This window comes from Podarcis vaucheri, assembly GCF_965113315.1.
Source record: "Podarcis vaucheri genome assembly, chromosome: 10".
Taxonomy (NCBI): domain Eukaryota; kingdom Metazoa; phylum Chordata; class Lepidosauria; order Squamata; family Lacertidae; genus Podarcis; species Podarcis vaucheri.
This window is the reverse complement of record NC_138748.1, coordinates 62,870,288-62,894,292: the sequence shown is the minus strand read 5'-3', so window position 1 is coordinate 62,894,292 and position 24,005 is coordinate 62,870,288. Positions and strand designations below refer to the sequence as shown.

Below are 24,005 nucleotides of genomic sequence, written 5' to 3'. Positions count from 1 at the left end.
CGTGGTGAAGCAGAGACAGCGAGAAGTGTGTAGCCAGGACAGTGTCCCAAGGCTGAGAGATTCCTCCGCAAAAGCTTTCATTTATTAGTGTCCTGGGACTATTCTGTGCCTGTGTAAGAGTCAAAAAGAAAGCAGCCCTCTAGGCAACATGAACATCAGAGCAGCCACGGAACGGGGTTCCTTATATAATTTGTTGATTGCGAAGTGAAGGGCTAACATTATGTAAGCTGCCAACATTTCATTTCTACTTTATTTTTTACATTTCACTTGACTTGTAATTATTCATCCCCTCCCCCCCCTCAAAAAAGCAGCCCTTAAGGGCTGCTTTCTTTCTCTAATACAGTTTGGGCTGAGGATGATCAAAGAGAGAAAATCCAAGGATGGCAGTCTACAAAGATCGCAGTAAACGAAAGGGGGGTGATCCCAAGTGAGAGAGGAGAATAAAAATCTTATTGGCTTGGAACATCAAAAACAAGGGGGGGGAGCATTTGGTCACCAGTTAGCACACTACATCGTCTCTTGTGTTGCATCATGGCATTAGCTACATTCAACAACACAGTTATGTACAGCTCTGGAAAATCTGGCCCAGTTCTCTTCTGAAAACCCACCCAAGGGTGATCCTAAACCATTCTCAGCCTTTTGTGGCCTCATCCTGCTTTCATACACCAGCACCTCTCATTTGCAATTCCCTACTTCCGGACTCAACAAGATCATCCAATGGGATGGTGATCTGGGATCTTAGGGATGTGTGCAAATTATGGGCGAGATCCAAAGACTCCCTTCCTCTGGTGGAAGGAGGCTTCCTCCAACAGGAGCCCTTCTCCGAGAACATCTCACTTTTCGTGGACAGATGTGCTCCTTCTGCTGGAAGGAGGGGACCTTTAGATGCAACCTCCAAGCATGACCCATCCCCAACTGGTTGAAGCCTTTGCTTTCACGGTGTGTACGTAAAACAATAACTAGGGCCACACCTGCACAACACCTTTAAATTACTATGATGGCACTTTGTCACGGCTTCCTCCAAAGGATCTGGGAACTGTAGTGTGTTAAGGGTGCTCCCCTCAAAGAACTACCATTCCCAGAGTTGTTTAACAATAATCCTTCTTCCCAGTAAACTCTGGGAATTGTAGCTTTGTAAGGCAAATAAGGGGACGCGGGTGGCGTTGTGGTCTAAACCACTGAGCTTCTTGGGCTTGCCGATCAGAAGGTCAGCGGTTCGAATTCCCGCGACAGGATGAGCTCCCGTTGCTCGGTCCCTGCTCCTGCCAACCTAGCAGTTCGAAAGCACGTCAAAGTGCAAGTAGATAAATAGGTACTGCTCTGGCGGGAAGGTAAACGGCGTTTCCGTGCGCTGCTCTAGTTTCGCCAGAAGCGGCTTAGTCCTTCTGGCCACATGACCCTCAGCCAGTAAAGCGAGATGAGCGCCGCAACCCCAGAGTCATTTGAGACTGGACTTAACGGTCAGGGGTCCTTTACCTTTACGGGGAATAAGGGTCTCTTAACAACTCTCAGTACCCTTACTGTTTTATTTGACGTTTGGAGATACGTATGTTCCTACATGTGTACACCAGCCACGTTTTTTTGGTGTGCAAACCCAACTACAAAAACGTAAAAGAAAAGAAAGGCTCTCTACACTTCCAGGCTTAATTGGCACTTTACCAATTAGAGTTGCCCCCACCCCCCCAAAGCTCAGCCCTTCAGAGACTGTGCTACCTTAGAATGCAGACCAGAATGCAGAGCCAAACCATGGTTTAGTGTGGATGAGCAAATGTACAAGTTCCTGGAGCAAATGTCACTTTCAAATATTTTTAGATATATTTTTTGAAGAATCTCAAGTTCCCAGAGCAAAGATCATGAACACAGCAATTATCTGAGTTCTGGCTGTTGTTGTGCAGGCTTCCTCAAACTCGGCCCTCTGGACTACAATTCCCATCCTCCCTGACCACTGGTCCTGCTAGTTAGGGATCATGGGAGTTGTAAGCCAAAAACATCTGGAGGGCCGAGTTTGAGGAAGCCTGCTGTTGTGCTACCCAGTGCTTAGCACTGGATGGGCTGATCCAGTCTTGTGGATCGCCTCCCCCAGAAAAAAAGTTTTTTTTTGTAAACATGGGTTTTGTAAGCCTTGCTTACGACGAGTGTGTTGTCTGGAGCAAGACAAGCCACAAGCCAAGGTTTGGGCATAATGCTAAGCCACTGATAGCATTAGCAGAACCAGGGGCACTACCCGCCGGGTGCAATCTTTGGTTTGGCTAAGTGTTGTGTGTGGATAGTGTAGCATAACGCAGTTCCTCCCTCCACAAAGCTCCCTGTTCCTAGAAAGCTAGCAGACCAAGAGGTTCGAATACGTCCCTGATCTGCTGCTTTTAAATTTGCAGTGAGATTGGGGCAACTATTCCCCTGCATTCTGAAGCAGAACAATATGAGGAGGTTGTATCCTGTCCTTTCTCTTAAGCTTAGATTGGCACGGAGTATCTTCTCAAGCATGTACATGAACAGTACGTGAAATTTAGGAATAAGAAAGCTAGGTGTTGCCACTTCATTCAGATGCTGACCATTCCACCACAATATGTGTATAGTCAGGATCATTTCACACGTAACGGTAACAAACCCAGTCTTGCAACTTACTGCTCACTCAACAGGACCTGCATCCAAACCTAGGTCCCTAGCATGTGTGCCTATAGGATAGAGACTTTTTCAAACACCTATTTGTCCTCTAGACGTTTTGTGTCTTTAGGTATACGGTTAAAGGCAGAGGCGGGGACCTTAAAATGTTATTTATCCATTTCTTGCATTTATATACTGCTTCTTTGTGGCTTAGGGCCCTAGTGTTTACGGGACCGCCTCTCCTGGTATGCTCTGCAGAGGACATAAGGTCCATGAATAATCATAGTTTAGAGGTCCCAGGCCCTAAGGAAATCAGATTATCCTCCACCAGGGCCAGGGCCTTCTCAGTGATGGCTCCGAACTGGTGGAATGCTCTGTCCCAGGATACCAGGGCCCTGCAGGATTTAACTTCCTTCTGCAGGGCCTGTAAGACAGAGCTATTCTGCCTGGCTTTCAATCTGAACTTAGCCTGATCTTTTATTCCCCTTCCTTCCCTCCCCCTCCCTTTTTATGAAGATTACCTGCTCTGGGTTCCCACAGCTAATTCTCCCCTGGTCTCTTTGCTGGCCCAAATAGGACCAATTTAGCCAGCTAGCCCTGGTGATCATCTAATGTTTATTGGATGGATTTTTCCACAAATTGATTGTTGAATTCTGAATTTATTGTTATTCATGTTTTACACTGTATTTTATGCTGGTTTTGTTGCATCAAGTAAGTTTTAAATTTGTTGTTAGCCACCCTGAGCCCAGTTTTCTGAACCGGGAAGGGTGGGGTATAAATAAAAAGTTATCATTATTAACAATGCTGTCAAGGTGCTTTGAGTGAAAAGGTCCCCCAATGGCCTGCTCATTTTTTTACCCACCCCTCATTTAAAAAAAGAACTGTTTAGGTAAGTCAGCAAGCCATGGAATAGATTGGAGTGTAATACTGTACTGAAAATTCACCAGTGGACTTTTTTGCACACACACAAAAAAGGGGGGAGGTTCTGGGAACCAAAATTTCCCCACTCCTAAGTTAACCTTTTCACACCTGATCACTGATATTCAAAACGGCTCTTGGCTGTTGCTGCAGCGCTTACTCCTTTGGAATGAAATTCCAACCAATCAGGATTCACATTGAAATCAACATGTCATGTGGCAAACTGCATCACAAAGCCAATTGAGAGGAGGTGTGATCCTTCTTGTCCTCTCTCTGAAATGGCTTTGGGGTGGTGGCCACCCAGCCAATCAGATTCAGCTATGCGATGATGTGAAATAAGCCAGTTCCGAGGAAACTGCAGACAGCATCGCCCTCGCTGTTAGTAGGTGCTGGTGGGAAAGCCATGATCCAGACTCTTTTTGCAGCTTCCCTGAAAATCACTGAAAGGAGAGAGGCCTCCTTCATGGAGGGAAAATGCCCCTAAGATTTCCCCAATTTTGGCTCAGTATTATTCTGGTGTTCTCATATGAATAATTTCAGCGAGTAGTTATTGACCATGTAGCACTACAGATAAGCTCGTTATCACCAGATATGCGCGATATTGATTAACACAAAACCAAACACGTTGTTGCTTCTCACATTAGAAAATTACTCCAAAGTGGGAGCCACACTTGGGATGGGGGGACAGGTTTATCCTGTCATATGTTGGCCACTGCAACTAGTAATGTAATTAAAAAGCGATGTTCCTCAAACTGGAATGAATGTAAACATTTTGAACTCACAATTTCCCAATTTCTCTTTCAAATCCTGAACATAAAAATCTCACATCTGAAAACTGAATCCACATTCTGTATGTAGAAGTTTCTACCTCCACGTCTGAAACATGAGTGCTCCTCAAGTTTCAGTTTGGCAAGCAGAATCTTCTATGAAATCTCATATGCTGCCAAGCACTTAAAAGTGCCTGAAGCACTTAAGAAAACCCCACCAACCATTCTGAACATGTCAACTATCAAACTCCGAAAAATATCAAATGTTCAAACCAACTATCGTGGAAAGTCAAGTGCAGATATGCGTTAAGTGTCACAAGCTTTTAACTGAAGAACTGGTTAGGCTAAACTGATGTTGAACTGACTAAAAAGGCATCCCTGGTTAATTGGTCAACACTAATTTTTTTTTTAAAAAGTTATTTTTTTTTTATAACTACTTAGAAGATTCATGCCTCTGTCACTTGCACACAGAGGACCATGTACACTAGAAAGAGTGTACTCAGCCTTAAAGCTCACTGCGTGACCTTGGTCCAGTCACAGTCTTTCAGCTTAACTTACCTCACAGGGTTGTCACGAGGGTGAAAGTTGGGAAGAGTAGAACCACGTATGCCACCTCGAGCTCCTTGGCGGAATGTAGTAAGAAAATTAAAGAATAAAAACATCACTTCTAAGGTGGCACCTACTGTGGCATATGCCATCTTAAAATACACCCTTTCATCCAAAAGTAATGCTTTATGCATATGCAGATTTAGATCAAGTGAAACTAAGTAAATGGTTGTTTAATTCTGCACATGAATAAAGCTATTTTTTTTTATTGTGAGGGCGGGGAAGCATATGCTCTTTGTTTTTCTTTATCAGAGGCTGAATCCCTAATTAATATTCAGTGGAGATTCGGAAAATATGGGAGCATCCAGAGAATACTGGAAAGTATTCAACACCATAATTTGCAGGCGCAAAACTGGGAATTTTGGTGAGCAATTTTCTTGCCCTGCTTGGACCTGACTTACATGCATTTCTGGGAATAAGCCCTTAGCTTTGTCTAACCGTCTGCTTGCGCTCGGGGTCTTATTAGTCTGACGAACCCTAGACGTGGCTGTTTTCCAGTATGAAGAAATCACCAAAACGCTTCCCCCCTTTGCAAGCACTGCTGAAATGAATGGCAGGTATTCAAGGGCTGGAAATATGCAGGTGACATCATCATTGGCAGCTTGCGCCCATCTGACACTTAGGCAAAGTGTTGCAATGAGAAAACCATCAGTCTTGGCTTACGGCTCCTCACTGCAGCTACAAAGTTCACATATATAAACTGAATCAATCAGCTCCATCATTTTGCTGGGGGTGGCCAGGGAGAAGGAAATGAGATGGCTAATGTTTGGGTTAAGCACAAACCGTGGTCAAAATAAGACAGCATTGACATGAATCAAAGAAAGTTACAATTGCAAAGTGAAGTTTGCATTATACATGGCCAGGCCACCATTGTGGGTTTCACGCAAGAAGGTCCTTTCCTACTGCGACCTAGGACCCTCTGTTTTGGAGAGATTGATCCTGGGAGATTGAACCTGTGGTTCCTCCCCAAAGTCTGAACAGCAGTTCTGATTCTTAAGTACAATGCACCACCTTCTTGGTGGGCCTGGAATGCAAAGGAATGTAAGGATGAAGCCCATACTGGAAACCCAGCACGCAACTTTCAGGCATTGCAAAACTGGCTTCCAGTTAAGTGTCTACAAAAACAGGAACTGACTGCCCAGGGTCTATCAACCAGGCCAGATTCTTGCTTCTCAAATGTGCAGGTACTCGGCATTTTGACAATGCGAGGCCAGCTCAGAATTGTGCCCAGTTCTGCACCGTGGGATCAAATAGGTTTGGGTTTTATGACCAAGAGCAATCTGGACTGCTCGACAGCAACTATTACCTTACAGCAATAGGCCTGTGTGGAAAGACCGGGCAATTTGTTTCATCAAAAAATAAATATTTTGCTTAAAAAACATTCACATTTCTTTTAAAAAAAGGTTTCCCAGTTTATGCTACAAGGACTGGAGAATACTGCTATTGAAAGGAGTAACCTGTCATTTTCTTTAAAAACGAAACAAAACAAACAAAAAAAGGAAAGAAAAATTGGCACTGTCCTATGACTTGTTCAATACTCCCTGAAAGAAACAGGAATGGTTGACTCCAGGCACCTTTCAAAATCCAGCTTTGGAAACAAAAAAAAGGAAACCAAAAGGAAACCATATCCCCAATTGAATGGGTTGCCAGTCTTAAATCTGAGCAATATGAAATACTCAGCAAAAGCCCTTTGTTACCCCCTCCCCCTCTTCAAACTGCTTGATGCTCTTGAGTCGCAACGTTGGCAACACCCAGTCAAATCCCGCCGTTTTGCTGAGATAACCACCAATCACCTCACAAAACACTACCCGTGAGGACTCTGACTCCTCTGTCCATCTTCAAGTTATCAATGGAGCAACTGTTATTGTAGCATTCCATGCAAATCCCATTTTAAGGTTGGGTTTTGAGTCCCCGCAGCCTTTCCCCAGTTTGTTCGTTTGGCGAGACACACCAACTCCCTCAGACCCAGCTTCTCAGGCTTCACAATGTTCCAGCTGCATTCGCAACACGCCACTTTTGTGGAGAAACCACAGCTGTAGGAATTCCTCCGGCATAGCGTGAAACCACGAATCCGGCAAGATGTTGTCGTAGTAGTGGTGACTTATAAACTTCCCATGCAGGTCCATCGAAAAGGGCCAGAACCCATAAATCGTTACTTCTTCACACAAACCCAGGGCTGCACTGACCAGGAAGAGGCCCGTCGACAGCCGCTTTCCATGGATTCCTTTGTTCTTCCAGAACTTTCCGATGTTGCGCAAGAAGTTTGGGTTGGCGAAAATCACCTTTTGCCTGGCGCCAACATCTGCTAGGGTGTAGTAGACCCTGAGAGAGGGCTCTGTCCCCGCTTTCATGGAGAAGGCCGGCATATAGATGTAGCTCTGGTTGTAGACTTTAACACTGTCCACAAAGGCTTTTCGGGACCAAAGAAGGTTCTGGAACCTGTTCAAAAACAGCAAGGGCAGGGATGGGGGGGGAGATGAATAACAAGTCAATGCCTTAAAATCAATTCAAAACAGTTTGAAAAGGCCTTGAAGTACTGATGGAGAACGCTTTTTGAGACCAAAGAAGATTTTGGGGGGGGGGAAATATAACACTTCCAAAAAAGCAAATGGTTTACACCCTAGATTCAAATGCTGATTTGGAAAGAAATTGTACATACAGTGGTGCCCCGCAAGACGAATGCCTCGCAAGACGAAAAACCCACTAGACGAAAGGGTTTTCCATTTTTCGATGCGCTTCGCAAGACGAATTTCCCTATGGGCTTGCTTCGCAAAACGAAAAAGTCTTGCGAGTCTTGCGATTTTTTCCCCCTCCCCCCCCTTTTCTAAGTCACTAAGCCGCTAATAGCCTTTTAGCCGCTAAGCCTTTAAAAGCCGCTAAACCGCTAATAGCGCTAATCCGCTAGTAGGGTTGCTTCGCAAGACAAAAAAACCGCTAGACGAAGAGACTCGCGGAACGGATTTATTTCGTCTTGCGAGGCACCACTGTACTGATAGCTATGATTGAAATGTTTCTGCTCTATCAACCAGGTTGGTGTTTCTGTTTTCCTTTTTTAAAAAATATATTTTATTTTCAAATTTTATAATCACAGTATTTTATAAATTCAAAAAATAGAATGTAGACCTCCCCCCTCCCCTCCCCTCGTGTTTCTGTTTTCCCATTTCATCATGTTTACTAGGGCTGGGCGAGATGTATCAATATTTCATCTAAAACCAGATTGAAATCCATATTGTGATATCAGTTTCATAATTCTTGAGCTGGCAATATATCGTAAAGAATTTTTTGTACGTGTGTGTGTGTGCGCGCATGCACGTGCGTGTGCGAGCTATGCAAAAATCACAATGTGGGTAAAACCATGAAGCCAGCTAATGCCTATACAGTGGTACCTCGGGTTACATACGCTTCAGGTTACAGACTCCACTAACCCAGAAATAGTACCTTGGGTTAAGAACTTTGCTTCAGGATGAGAACAGAACTCGTGCTCCAGCGGCGCAGCAGCAGCGGGAGGCCCCATTAGCTAAAGTGGTGCTTCAGGTTAAGAACAGTTTCAGGTTAAGAACGGACCTCCGGAACAAATTAAGTTCTTAACCCAAAGTACCACTGTACATAGCTCCATTCTGATATATCAGTACACAGTGGTACCTTGGGTTACAGACACTTCAGGTTACAGACTCTGCTAACCCAGAAATAGTACCTCAGGTTAAGAACTTTACCTCAGGATGAAAACAGAAATTGCGCGGTGGCAGGCCCCATTAGCTAAAGTGGTACTTCAGGTTAAGAACAGTTTCAGATTAAGAACGGACCTCCAGAACAAATTAAGTTCTTAACCTGAGGTACCACTGTATTGCAATGTTTAGCCAGTGATATATGACGATGTTGAAAAGCAGACATTGCCCCAGTGGTGTAGCATGGGTTGTCAGCACCCGGGGCAAGGCAAGTAATTTGCACCCCCTAACCCGTGGATTTGCGCCCCCTAACCCGTGGATTTGCGCCCCCTAACCCTAACCCCCAGATGTTGCGCCTGGTGTGGCCGGCCCCCCCTGCACCCCCCACACTATGCCACTGCATTGCCCCACCCTAATGTTTACCCTTTGCAGAAATGGAGAATGTGAGCACACAAGCAGAGCCTTGCTGGTTCAGGCCAGCAGCCCAACAGGTCCAGGATCCCATTCTCACAGCGGCCAACCAGATCCCTGTGGGAAGTCTGCAAAGAGCGCTTTCACCTCTCCTCGAGTTTCCAGTACCTGATATTCAGACACATGCTGCTTCCAACAGTGAAGGCAGAACATCACTACTGTAGCCAGGAGCCACTGATAACGTAAGCCCCATGCATGCCTCTAATCTTCTTCTAAAGCCATCCCAGTTGGTGGCCATCACTGGCTCCCCAGGGAGCAAATTCTATAAGTTAACACAGGAAGCCGATCCCTTTGTTCTCTTTCTTTCCCTGGCATCGGGCTTTGCGTACTGACTTTCGGTGTGACGGGCTTTGTCATGAGCTGAATGCCCAGTGGATTACCATGAATTATTGTCCTCGCCTCTTCACATCATTTGCCATCCTGGCAGAGGAACTGCAGCAGATGCAACCAAGAGCAAAGCGTTTGGAAGTGCCAGCAGGCCAGCAAGGCCACACAGAAGGGGCGTTCGCAATTATCTTAGACAACAACGCTGGGAGCCAACTTTTCAACAGGCACAGGGCCCAGTTCGGCAGATGGGAAGAAATACGGGCAGCCAAGAGGCCCCAGGCCTATGGGCCATCAGAAACTAAAAAGCCATGCAGTCTGCTCTGGCCAAACAAGGAAATATTAGCAATCACTCGGTATTCTTGCTTTGTATTTTTCTGTTGTGAACTGCCCTGGGAACTTCAAATGAAGGGTATACTACTACTACTACTACTACTACTACTAATAATAATAATAATAATAAGCCTTTCCACTTCATCCCTCTGATATAAAAAAATCATGGCGTTAAATATGATAAAGAACTACTTTGTAATGCGGTAGGTATAGCAACAGTAGAGCATGCACAGCCATGGAATTCCTCAAAGAGTTCCTTAAGTCAGAATCAGTTCCTGTAGTTCCCCACCCCTGGATCAAGGAAACTTCATATAAGATGAGGGTGTTCTTGTTTTAACAACGCCTTACTAGGGAGAGACTCTTGAGAGTCCCATGGACTGCAAGAAGATCAAACCTCTCCATTCTGAAGGAAATCAGCCCTGAGTGCTCACTGGAAGGACAGATCCTGAAGCTGAGGCTCCAAGACTTTGGCCACCTCATGAGAAGAGAAGACTCCCTGGAAAAGACCCTGATGTTGGGGAAGATGGAGGGCACAAGGAGAAGGGGACGACAGAGGACGAGATGGTTGGACAGTGTTCGCGAAGCTACCAGCATGAGTTTGACCAAACTGCGGGAGGCAGTGGAAGACAGGAGAGCCTGGCATGCTCTGGTCCATGGGGTCACGAAGAGTCGGACACGACTAAACGACTAAACAACAACAACAACAACAACTAGGAAGAGAGGAGGAGGAGGAGACACAGTTTGACTTCTGCTCTTGCTGATAGCCCTGTCTTTCCAGTTTTGCTCTATGTTGTTACATGTAGACCAGCGGTTGTCTCCACAATTCACCCAGTAGAAGATTTAAATCCAAATAGAGAGGAAGATGGCAGTTGGGTTGGCAGTTTTGTCACAAAGTAATGTGGGGCAGCTCAATACTGTGGTACCTCTGGTTCCGAACTTAATTCGTTGTGGAGATCCATTCTTAACCTGAAACTGTTCTTAACCTGAGGTACCACTTTAGCTAATGAGGCCTCCCGGTGCCAGTGAGCGATTTCTGTTCTCATCCTGAGGTAAAGTTCTTAACCTGAGGTACTACTTCTGGGTTAGTGGAGTCTGTAACCCGAAGTGTTTGTAACCCGAGGTCTTTGTAACCTGAGGTACCACTGTACAAGCTTTGCAAGAGATAATAACTGGCAGCAAATCTATGGACCTGACATCTCCTCTGTGTAAGCCAGTGGTAGCCAATGCGGCAGCTTCCAGATATTGAACACCTACTTCCATCAGCTGCAGACAGCATGGTCAATAGTCAGGGATGATGGAAGTTGTAGTCTATTAACATCTGGAGGGCGTCCTGTAGGCTATCCCTGCTATAAGCAATAGAAAGTTGGGTGCTTTCCAAATATTCATTTAGGTTTCAACAAAACCAGCTGTGGCTTGCTTTGAGGCTGCTCATAGCTACCCTTTCCCTCCTACATCAACTCATCCTGTAATTAACTATATGAAATGCTGAAATAGCGACTTTGCGGGTCATGGGTGCCATCAGAGTCTGGTGAGGCATCATAAGCCCTGACATAAACATTATGCGAGGAAGATAAAAGAGAAGCTAAGCTTAATAAGAAAACATTGCTACTATTATCCCAAAAAAGCGAGCCAGAATTAGAAGCACATCTGGCTCGGGAGAGTGCATTTCTTGCTTCTATTTAAATGCAAATGTCATATTCTCGGAATAGCTGGGTTTAACACATATGATGTGGGATTGGACTAATGGTAAATCCTTTTTTTTTGCCAATTAATTTTTATTCATTTTTCAAATTTATAACACGACAACTCCAATTAAAACTAATTTAATACACACACACCCAAAAAATAAACCTGGCTTCCCACTCTCTCAGGTATTTCCATTTCTTCCCATTTTACATGCTGCTTATATTACAGATTTATCTCTAATTAGCATTTTTTGGGGGGGGGGACTAATGGTAAATCCAATCTAGTGTAGTATCTGGCTAGATACCCGTGGGTTCACAAATCAAACCTGATAGAGATTGGCACCCTCAATGGACACCTTCTGGATTGTGGAGGCTGTGCTAAGTTGCCATGGCTAATAGCCACTGGTGGACCCTTCACCAAACCCAGTTTCTGGCACGCTCCAGTAGGTATCCAATCTTTTGGATCCCATACAAGCAAGTACAGTGGTACCTCAAGTTACATACACTTCAGGTTACATACGCTTCAGGTTACAGACTCCGCTAACCCAGATATAGTACCTCAGGTTAAGAACTTTGCTTCAGGGTGAGAACAGAAATCGTACTCCGGCGGCATGGCAGCAGAAGGAGGCCCCATTAGCTAAAGTGGTGCTTCAGGTTAAGAACAGTTTCAGGTTAAGAACGGAGCTCCGGAATGAATTAAGTACCTAACCCCAGGTACCACTGTAATGTGTGTGCATGCCTTATTTCTCCCCTTCCATGGGTTTAATTGCAATGCCTACGGCTTTCAAAATCAAGAAATGGTGTCTGCGATGGGCACACGTGTCATTCAGTTTGGGATGTGAGATTGGGCCAATATCAACAGGCATTTCGTATCTCACCTCAAATGCAGCACATTTCAGGGAGGTCTGTTTATTTAGTTCTCCTGACTTCCAGTGCTATATACGCATGTGGGGCTGAGGTTGTTGTAATACTCAGGGTATAGACCAGAGCCAGTCAATGGGGCGTCCTCCAGATCTCTTGGACTGGTTCCCCACATTTCTTCACTGCAATTTCAATTCATTGGTTGCTGCTTTTCTTTTAATATGGGTGGAAAGGAAGGTGGAACACCATTATATCGTAGCACATGTCTCCTTTGCCAGGCATCCACTGGAGGAGACTCAGGTTGCTCTTCACAGTACACTCACAGAAGCAACCCATTTGGGCCTCCTCTGTAGGCTGTGTTCAGACATCACACTAAACCATAGTTTAGCATGATGAGGATGAGCCACAGCAAACCACTGGCCCTTGCCCTCCTCTTTTGCAGCCACAAAGATTGAAAACATCTGCTTCTGAGTAACCAGTTTAGCACGCTGTCATCTCCAAACTCTAAATTGTGGTTAGTATTAACCAGGCATCCCCAAACTCGGCCCTCCAGATGTTTTGGGACTACAATTCCCATCATCCTTGACCACTGGTCCTGTTAGCTAGGGATGATGGGAGTTGTAGTCCCAAGAACTGGGCAAAAACAAACAAAATGAATTTTAACAGGGAGAAATGTAAAGTATTGCACTTGGGCAAAAAAAAATGAGAGGCTTGAGAGCAGTACATGTGAAAATGATCTAGGAGTCTTGGTTGACCACAAACTTGACATGAGCCAACAGTGTGACGCGGCAGCTAAAAAAGCCAATGCAATTCTGGGCTGCATCAATAGGAGTATAGCATCTAGATCAAGGGAAGTAATAGTGCCACTGTATTCTGCTCTGGTCAGACCTCACCTGGAGTACTGTGTCCAGTTCTGGGCACCACAATTCAAGAAGGACATTGACAAACTGGAATGTGTCCAGAGGAGGGCAACCAAAATGGTCAAAGTCCTGGAAACGATGCCTTATGAGGAACGGCTAAGGGAGCTGGGCATGTTTAGCCTGGAGAAGAGGAGGTTAAGGGGTGATATGATAGCCATGTTCAAATATATAAAAGGATGTCACATAGAGGAGGGAGAAAGGTTGTTTTCTGCTGCTCCAGAGAAGCGGGCACGGAGCAATGGATCCAAACTACAAGAAAGAAGATTCCACCTAAACATTAGGAAGAACTTCCTGACAGTAAGAGCTGTTCGACAGTGGAATTTGCTGCCAAGGAGTGTCGTGGAGTCTCCTACTTTGGAGGTCTTTAAGCAGAGGCTTGACAACCATATGTCAGGAGTGCTCTGATGGTGTTTCCTGCTTGGCAGGGGGTTGGACTCGATGGCCCTTGTGGTCTCTTCCAACTCTATGATTCTATGATTCTATGAAATCATCTGGAGGGCCGAGTTTGGGGATGCCTGGTATTAACTATGTTTTCCTTAGACAAGGCAGGCTAATAGGCCAAGGTTTGAATTTAAATTTCCAAATAAGCTCCATAATTAACATTAGCCAGTTGGCTGGGTTTGGATGACACGACCAGCTACAGTTAATCTAAACTGGAAATTAATGGTGCCATATTCCTCCCTGAAGCTGTGCTGGAGGAGGATGGAGGGTGTGCGAGCCCAAGGCTCATGGTGGGCTGTTCAGGACATGCTAAACAATGGTTGACCATGGTGTTCAAACCAGGCCATCAAATATAGACCTTGCAGGCTGTGTTTGACCCTTGCCATCTGTAAGAAAGAAAGATACCAATCTGCTAGGCTGGCACAGAAACCTAGGATGCTGCCTTAATCTGAGGGAGACTGTTGGACCATATACCTCACTACCTGACACTAGCTGGCAGCAGCTTGCCAGACTTCGCACAGAGTTCCCTGACAGCCGCCCTACCTGGAGATGCTGGGGATTGAACCTGGTACCTTCTGCATGCAAAGCAGATGCTCTACCCCTGAGCTACAGGGCTTTCCTCATCAAATCCGCAATGGCCTCTGCTTGACAGCCACCAACTGTGTTGGCCTAGGTGGGCCAATGGTCTAATGTAGTATAAGGCAACCTCTTTCCTTGGAAAATGTTCACGGTGCATTCAGTCTTCCCCACGCAGTTCATCGTTATGATCCTCTCTCTTTTCCTCACTGTAAACTAATTTATCCAAGTAAGCACAAACAGTAGTTTATCCACCCACATCTAGGCTCCTGCCTCTCCCAGTTGCTCTGTCTCAGGCTATTATCCCAGAGCACTTATTTACTACAAAAAAACGGATAACGCTGCGGTTATGTGGGTTCAGTTTCTACTTGTTTTGTCTGAGAGGAGGAACTCTTCCACCAGAACCACCTCCTCACTGTTCTAGCCTGCCTCTGTTCCTTTGGGCATCGTTAAGCTCAGCAAAAAAACACACTCCAGAGTTTCTTTCTACGCACCTAGTGCCCTTCGCAAGACAGGAACCCAGCTCAGCTTTGCAGTTCCTTGGTGGAATGATGCTCTCTGGGGTGAGATGCATTTCATTTTCAATCAAAGTGTACCGAGTCCAGCGGCAGAACAAGAATACAGTTAAAATAAATAAATAAAAGCATCCAGGGAAACGGCATGATAAATGCATACAGCAAGCGGGATAAGCAAAAAAAATAAAATAAAATATTGTTGCAGTGTGCCAATCGGGGTGTGCCATTTTAAGGAATGAAACTTGTTTGGATTTATTTTTTTGCCAATTTCTTCAGCGAGGGGTTTGTTTCTGGGTGTGAGGAACCCAAATCTGTTATTATTTCCATGGCTGGACAACATTTCGCTTGCTAAGTCTACAGTACATCTGATGAAGAAGCACATAAACTGCTTTAGGAAAACCGAAGAATTTTAATTTTACCGTCTGAAAACGTCAGGTAATGCTAAATAATAAAAACAGCCAATAATGATAATGATACACATATATAACTGAAAGTACTTGGCAATCATGTTTAATGATCTCTTTTGCAATTTTACACACGTTTCACTTGCCTAGCAAAACCAAATGGTATTAATTTAGCCCAAACATCTTTTGAATTCCCAAGTCATGTTACAACTTTCTGGCACCCCTCATTTTGGGAATTTGAAAATTGCATTCCTGCATTCCTTCTCTGGGATACGGCCATTCCATCCTCTGTGGCTTTCCACTCTCCCTCCCCTCCAAAAGCCAGTATTCCATGGTCCCTAAGGATCCTCGGTCTTCATTTGATCCCCACCTTTTATGACTCCCCTCTCCAAATACGTTTTCAAATAACAGATAGGTAGCCGTGTTGGTCTGCCATAGTCAAAATAAAAAAATTCCTTCCAGTAGCACCTTAAAGACCAACTAAGTTAGTTCTTGGTATGAGCTTTCGTATGCATGCACACTTCTTCAGGTATAATGAGATAAGAATCCAATGTCTTTGTTCAGACCTGGTCTCTCCGTGGTTTTAAGTTTGGTAATGAGTTGCAATTCAGCAGCTTCTCTTTCCAGTCTATTTCTGAAATTCCTTTGTAGTAAAACAGCTACTTTGAGATCTTGTATAGAATGTCCTGGGAGATTGAAGTGTTCTCCTACTGGTTTCTCTGTTTTGTGATTCTTGATGTCAGATTTATGTCCGTGACTAAGCCATTTTTCACCTTCTCACCCCTTGCCTTTTCCTGTAAGACCTATTGCAGTCGTTAAGAGTCGTCAACAGGCTCATCTCAGCTATCTGCCAATCTCCCATTCCCACCACCCTTCTGAGTAATACCCCTCCCCACCTTCTCACTATATAGAAGGATCTGGCAACTTCTGTTTCTGAAGAAGTGTGCATGCACACGAAAGCTCATACCAAGAACTAACTTAGTTGGTCTTTCAGGTGCTACTGGAAGGAATTTGTTTGTTTTCAGATAACTTAGGGTTTCCTCAAGCTTGCCGATACCTTCCTCTTGTCTGTCTGTGTCGGTGGTGCTGTTTGGCTATGCAAGTGCACTGCGAGAACGAAGAACATTATTGCCATTTATCGGGGAAGGCAACTTGGTGCTTTCAAGGCGTCATGGGACTCCAATGTCAAACAACCCCAGCCAATATGGCCAATGGTAGGGGATGATGGGAACTGTAGTCTAACACCATTTCGTTGGCAGCCCCAACAATGATGGTGTTGATTTTATTGTCTGTAGCGGCAATCAAAAGGCTGGGCTGGATGAATCCCTAGCTGGAATTAAGATTGCCAGAAGAAATATCAACAACCTCAGATATGCAGATGACACAACATTGATGGCAGAAAGTGAGGAGGAATTAAAGAACCTTTTAATGAGGGTGAAAGAGGAGAGCGCAAAATATAGTTTGAAGCTCAACATCAAAAAAACGAAGATTGTGGCCACTGGGCCCATCACCTCCTGGCAAATAGAAGGGGAAGAAATGGAGGCAGTGAGAGATTTTACTTTCTTGGGCTCCATGATCACTGCAGATGATGACAGCAGCCACGAAATTAAAAGACGCCTGATTCTTGGGAGAAAAGCAATGACAAACCTAGACAGCATCTTAAAAAGCAGAGACATCACCTTGCCGACAAAGGTCCGTATAGTTAAAGCTATGCTTTTCCCAGTAGTGATGTATGGAAGTGAGAGCTGGACCATAAAGAAGGCTGATCGCCGAAGAATTGATGCTTTTGAATTATGGTGCTGGAGGCGACTCTTCAGAGTCCCATGGACTGCAAGAAGATCAAACCTATCCATTCTTAAGGAAATCAACCCTGAGTGCTCACTGGAAGGATAGATTGTGAAGCTGAGGCTCCAATACTTTGGCCACCTCATGAGAAGAAAAGACTCCCTGGAAAAGACCCTGATGTTGGGAAAGATGGAGGGCACAAGGAGAAGGGGATGACAGAGGACGAGATGGTTGGACAGTGTTCTCGAAGCTACCAGCATGAGTTTGACCAAACTGCGGGAGGCAGTGGAAGACAGGAGTGCCTGGCGTGCTCTGGTCCATGGGGTCATGGAGAGTCGGACACGACTAAACAACAACAACAGCAGCACTCAGGTGTAAGAGACATGCCTTTCCAGGGCAACAGCGAAGGTGAAGAGGAAGGGGGGAGGAAGGAGGAGAATAGCCTCCTTTCCATGCCAACAGAGATGGAAGCCCAATGGGGCCCCCTCCTCAAGGAGAAGAGGCTGTAAATAATCAGGACAGAGCAGATCACGCTGACACAAGCCAGGCACCATAACTTTATGACCACTGCTCCATAGCAATTGTGTTATACAATTCCATTCACCATATAGATGGTTTTATGAAGCATTTCTGTATCCTTCTGCTGTGCTAAAGAAGAATTTCACGAAACAGTGGGTATATCCAGAACCGCTGTTCACTATGTCTGTTTGCAGACCACTTTGGCAGCATTGGACGTCATAAAGATTTATGGCTTGTTTTTACCAGATAAGAATCTGACCCATTGCTTCTTTCAGAGACTTGCATAGTCTAGAAAGACTTTCAGAGACTTATTTATGTTTATTTGGTTCTATGTTTTCAAGAGAATCCATCAAGAGTGCATATTTTGTGATTTTCAGAGATTTGTAAGATTCCCGTTTATTTGGTTTTGCAGAGAGTGCATATTTCAAATATTTCATACTGTTCAATGTTTTGCATAGATTATATAAAGAGTTTATATTGACACCGTATTGTTGTACTGGGTCATCGTGTTACCTTGGATATTACTAATAATCAGGACAGAGCAGATCATGCTGACACAAACCAGGCTCTAGAGAGTTTGCAGCCTCCAGCCTTAGCACTGCGGAGGGGGGAGAGTGTTTCAGAAGAAGACAGGGAATAATAATAATAATAATAATAATAATAATAATAATAATAATAATAATTTATTTATACCCCACCCATCTGACTGGGCTTCCCCAGCCACTCTGGGCGGCTTCCAAAAAATATTAAAATACTGTAATACATCAAACATTAAAAGCTTCCCTAAACAGGGCTGCCTTCAGATGTCTTCTAAAAGACTGGTAGTTGTTGTTCTCTTTGACATCTGGTGGGAGGGCGTTCCACAGGGAGGGCGCCACTACCGAGAAGGCCCTCTGCCTGGTTCCCTGTAACTTGGCTTCTTGCAGTGAGGGAACCGCCAGAAGGCCCTCGGCGCTGGACTCAGTGTCCGGGTAGAACGATGGGGGTGGAGACGCTCCTTCAGGTATACTGGGCCGAGGCCGTTTAGGGCTTTAAACGTCAGCACCAACACTTTGAATCGTGCTCAGAAACGTATTGGGAGCCAATGTAGGTCTTTCAAGACCCATGCTATATGGTCTCTGGATTAGTTGTAGTTTCCGAGTCACCTTCAAAGGTAACCCCACATAAAACGCATTGCAGTAGTCCAAGCGGGAGATAACTAGAGCATGCACCACTCTGGCGAGACAGTCTGCGGGCAGGGAGGGTCTCAGCCTGCGTACCAGATGGAGCTGGTAAGCAGCTGCCCTGGCCACAGAATTGACCTGTGCCTCCATGGACAGCTGTGAGTCCAAAATGACTCTCAGGCAGCGCACCTGGTCCTTCAGGGGCACAGTTGCCCCATTCAGGACCAGGGAATCCCCCACACCTGCCCGCCTCCTGTCCCCCCAAAACAGTACTTCTGTCTTGTCAGGATTCAACCTCAGTCTGTTAGCCGCCATCCATCCTCCTACCGCCTCCAGACACTCAATTAGCTCCCGTGTCTCCCAAAACACACCAAAGGAGCAGAGTCCAAGCTTGGCGTCAGGCCAAGAAGAGGCAGGCCGAACGGTGCCGGATTTCCTGCTGGGGGGAAAAGCCCACCCTTCAGTCGTTTCAAGACCTTCCTCAGATGAGCAGGGCTCCGTGAGAGCTCTCAATGGGACTACTGTGTAAACTAATAAATCTAAGTACAATTAAACCGTCAGCTTGCTGCATTCGTGTCCGGGACCTGAGGCCAGAGAAGAAATGGCCGCTGGGAGGAGCACAGAGAGAAGCAATGCCATGGGGCATCTGAAGAAGCACAACCGGACGCTTTCCTCTGCCCCAGCTGCAACATCGACAGACCACTTTACTGTCCCAAATATCTTGAACTGGTTTACCTCCACAAGAAATGCAATAAAGCCATCTCAACTAGTCTACACAATGAAACACATTTTCTAAAGTTCTTTGCGAGGGGTTTCTGCTTCGATGGAAAATGAAAGCAGCTCTCTGGTGGGTTTGCTTCTCCTCCCTCCCTACAGAAGGTCTGGGGGAAGTTGTGACCCTCCAGATGTTGTTGAACTCTAACTCCCAACAGCCACGGCCAACATGGCCAATGCAGCAACACCCGGAGGGCCACAGGTTCACCACCCCTTGCTATAAATCAGGGATATCCAACAGGTTGATCGCGGCTGACTGGTAGATCCCCGGGAGTTTTTGGTAGATCAAGGTTGATTGTTGGGTCCTTTACCCCGCCCTCCAGAACAGAAGATAGGTCTATTGTCTGTTGGTCAGTCTACAATCTGCTGGTGAGTGTCTGTTTCCCTTTTTCTTTTTCTCTTAAAAACGGGCAACAGCTTGGACTTGAACTCCCCAAAAAGAGGGCTTTCCTTCTCCCTAAAAAAAAGCTCAACAACTTTGCCCTGAACCTCCCAGATCACTGCCATTTTATTATCCCAAACACATATCATCCTTGTTCCCCCCCACACACATTTTCCCTCCCTCCCCCCCCAAAAAAACCCACCCACCCTCACCCCCCGACTTCCCTCAGTTCCAGTCTTTGGTTTCTCTGAGACTGCTGTTTTCTGCATGTTACAAAGTTGTTACAAAGTTGTATAGATCCTCAAACTATTTAGCTGATTATTATCAATAAAAAGTTTGTGAATGTTTATTCAAAACGCGCCAAGGAGTCCAGTTCGCTTTGTTGCGTCTTCAGATACTTTGTAAAGGGTTCCCATTCATCCTTAAAGTCACAGTTAGCCTTGTCCCGTAGTTTAGATGTCAGTTTTGCCAGCTCTGCATAGTCCATCAATTTTTCTTGCCATGATTCTTTAATCCAGTTTTTAATTTTGTGAGTAGATCGCAGTCTCTTGGGAGTTGGCCACCCCTGCTATAAATGAACATGCTAAACAAAACACGGATTGCCCCACTGATGTGGGAATTGGGTGGGTTCCTCTCAATTTCTGCTTTTGTTTCTCTTTCTAGGGACCATAGAGACACTCAGATCTTTTTGGAATTTCCTGCCAAAAGGTCCTAACTCTATTTGTTTGTTTGATTTCCTCCCTAAATCGGTATTCTTTGGCCTCACCTCTTTTGCTCATATGTTTATAAGGTCCATTGTTATCTTGGACAATTGCTGATAGCTATTTCCTCTTCTTCATCACTCACTTGACAGCTCTGCCTTCCATTTTTCCATCTGGGACGCTGCTACTCTTAATGACATTGCTTCCTTCCCCTTTTCACTTTTTTAATGGTCCCTTTTTATTAGAATAATAACAACAACAAATAATAAATAATGCATGGAGTAAAGAAATATGTGTGTAGATATATAGCATAATCAAAGTACTATTATATTACAAGAAATTATATTGATATACATTGTCCTGCACATTATTCATTGCAAAATGTAATTTAAAAAAATTCCACAGGAATTGCTAGGGGAACTGATTAAAAACGAGAAAAAACTTGTCAAAAAGAAGAAGAAGAAGAAGAAGAAGAAGAAGAAGAAGAAGAAGAAGAGTTTGGATTTGATATCCCGCTTTATCACTACCCGAAGGAGTCTCAAAGCGGCTAACATTCTCTTTTCCCTTCCTCCCCCATAACAAACACTCTGTGAGGTGAGTGGGGCTGAGAGACTAGCCCAAGGTCACCCAGCAGCTGCATGTGGAGGAGCAGGGAATCAAACCTGGTTCACCAGATTACGAATCTACCGCTCTTAACCACTACACCACACTGGCTCCCCCCGGGAAGGAATCGATAAAGTATAATATTAAACTGATTCAAACCCAACTTTCGATGATAATGAATCAAGAAACAGAATGGAAGATTAAAACAAATTCAAGACAATTTTTTTTGAGTTTGCTAAGAAACCTGGAAGATTGTTGGCATGGCAGTTAAAGAAGAAGCAAGAAGAGAGCAGCATAAATAAATTAAATGTTAATGGTAAAATTATGGATTATCCAAAAGAGATAAGAAACCAATTTGTAAGCTATTATACAGAGCTATATCGAAGAAAGCAAGGTGATGTTACAATGATGGAAGAATATTTAAAGGACAGCAAGTTACCTAAAATATCTTCCAGATCCTTTTAAATTGATTTAAAATTGATGGTACTGTATTGAGTTTTTCTACAAAGCTTTAGCAATTATTATTGTTGTTGCTGTCACTAAATTTTAAACCACTTCCAAACCTAGCTCTGGAACTATTCATTGGAAACAATTCAGTGATAATATAATTGTATCATTTGGCAACAGATATCCCATCATTTGCAAAACAAAATTTTGAACAGCAGACCAGTGCATTTGCCCCAGCAAACAGCTCCAAAATACATGCAGGCAACTTGACTATTGCGTCATCAACATTAATCCCTTTCACCTTTAATTACCCTCTGAAAAATGCTGCATCCACAATATGGGCAAAACGACTTCTGACATGATCCACATCTTTAGCCTTGCCTTTAAAAACATCAACAAGCAGAGGGGGCACAGAGGGTGCCTGGATCCGTACCATGCCAATGGAGGAGGAAGGTTTTGATGCCACAGCAATCTCTGTTGGTTTCATGGGACTGGCTGCACGCACAGGAATGGTGGGTGGCACTATCTAGGGAACCCCCAAGGGGGAAAGGCTCATAGCTCGGGGAGAGGTGGTGGAATGACAATGGATGGTCAGAGGGAGAAGACTGGCAGGGAGGGGAGCTTGTTGCAGCAGGAGGGGGAGACCCCCTGGCTTCTTCACCATCGCTGCCTCTTGGCCCCCTCCTCTCCTGCTTCCGCTTCTGATAGGTGGTTATGCTCAATGAGTGCTTAAAGTAATGCAGGTTAATAAAATGTTGATTAATGTATCATTATCTATTTTATAATTGTAATATCATTAAATAATGTAGTTTAAAAAAATAAGAAAGCATGCCGTTGTTGATCACTTCCAAGTTACAATAACTCACTTTTCCTTTTTAATGCAAGATTGTGTATATTTGTTTTGTTTGCTATTGTCATTATTGCTTTCATTCTGTTTTTAAATGAAAGCATTCCGAATAGTGTTCTAATGCGCTGACATCATCTAGACCTTGTCCTAGTCTTCTCCTTCTGACCACTCATCATTGTCCCACCACCACTCCCTGGGCTCTGAGCCTTCGTCCCATGGGGGTTCCTCAGTTGGTGCCTATCACTACTCCTCTAGAATTCTACGACCCTATATGAATTTAGTAAAATAAGTAATAAAATGGGGGGGGGGGGCTGTTGCCAACAACCTGCTTGCAATATCAACAACACATTTGCAGGGGGGAAAGAGGTAAACGTTCCTGTTTGCAGGCATTCCCCCTGTCTGTTTCAATGTCACGGTGCAACGCCTAGGATCCTGTGTGGTATTCAATACATCTAAAGTCTCCCCTTTTGCATTTAGAAAAAACAAAATTCCTGGAAATCCTTCCTTTTGAATGGAAACCCTGCTATGACTCCGTCGTTAATCATTTGGATCAGTTTGCTGGTGATAGGAGTCATTACATAAACTCTGCATCTCTTGTGAGCGATGGCGGGATTTGTCGTGATGAGCTAAGCTGTGTTTGATTACTGTTATTATGTGGAAGAAGAGAGGAGGAGAGAGCAGCTCCTGGAAGCTTATAATAAGCATTGCATCAGCCGGCTCTTTACCACTCTCTGAATTTCAGAACCCAACAGGGTCAACTCAGGGACAGGTTTAAAGCCACACAAGCTTTGTGGCTCAGTGCTAGGGCACCTGCCTTGCCTGCAGAAGGTCCCCGGTTTGATCCCTGGCATCTCCAAGAAGGGATGGGAGAGACCTCTGCCTGACATTCTGGCGGGCCACTGCCAGGAGGCAGTACTGAGCTAGGTGGATCAATGATCTGAGTCAATATAAGGCAGCTGTCATGGACTGGTTGGAAGCAGGGGGATGGTGGAAGGAATCAGCTGGGGAAACTCCAAGGGAAGAGGTCTCAGAGCCAGGGGACTGGTGGTGGGATGACAAAGCGTGTTCTCCTTCATGGAGAACACGTGTTGCGGTGGGGGCCGCCAGGACACTCCAAAGTTGGGGGCGGGCTAGTTGATCGTTGGCCACTGATGCAACTGGGGCTTCCCTTGTTGTTGGGAAGAAGTTAATGTTGCCATTTGTTGATTGACAGCCAGAAATGCTAAAACTCCTTGCACGAGGCTAGGGCTTCCTCTTTTCGCCCGTGCATCAGATTGCCCGTCCCCCCCCCCTCCCTAGAATTAGGGTTGTTTGCTTTGACCTTGCTATGCCTGTCATGGGGTCCTCTGCTCTTGAGGCAGGGGCCCGGTAGGAATTTTGTCCATCTGGCTGGCTGGCTGGGGCCATTTGGTTTTTGCCTACTGCATAGCAAATCATCACAACTTGTAAGGTTGCGGTTAGGCATTGGTTTATGGTTTGGTTGGTTGAGGGGCATGGATTGGCTGCGCCTGCCCCTCTAATGCTGCTGCTGCAAGGGATTCCGTTAAAGGAATTGGGGGCTAACTATTGCTTGTCCACTCTGTCAAGGGGGCTCAGGCCATAGCAATGAGCTCCTGGTTGCATTTGGGGTGAGGGCAGGTTCCCTGCTCCGCGTACCCCCAAGTGTATTCCCCTATTCTGACTTTCACATCGTG

General features: G+C 45.0%; 1 protein-coding gene across 1 annotated transcript in view; it reads right to left on the bottom strand.

Annotated features, from left to right (window-relative positions):
- Positions 1 to 6,338: 6,338 nt before the first annotated feature.
- ST8SIA1 (ST8 alpha-N-acetyl-neuraminide alpha-2,8-sialyltransferase 1) overlaps positions 6,339 to 24,005 on the bottom strand; it is a 92,880-nt gene continuing 75,213 nt past the window's right edge. The window contains exon 5 of the mRNA XM_082239219.1: positions 6,339 to 7,334. Coding sequence (XP_082095345.1) covers positions 6,869 to 7,334 — 466 coding nt within the window. The 3' untranslated portion in view covers positions 6,339 to 6,868. The remainder of the gene's footprint in view (positions 7,335 to 24,005) is intronic.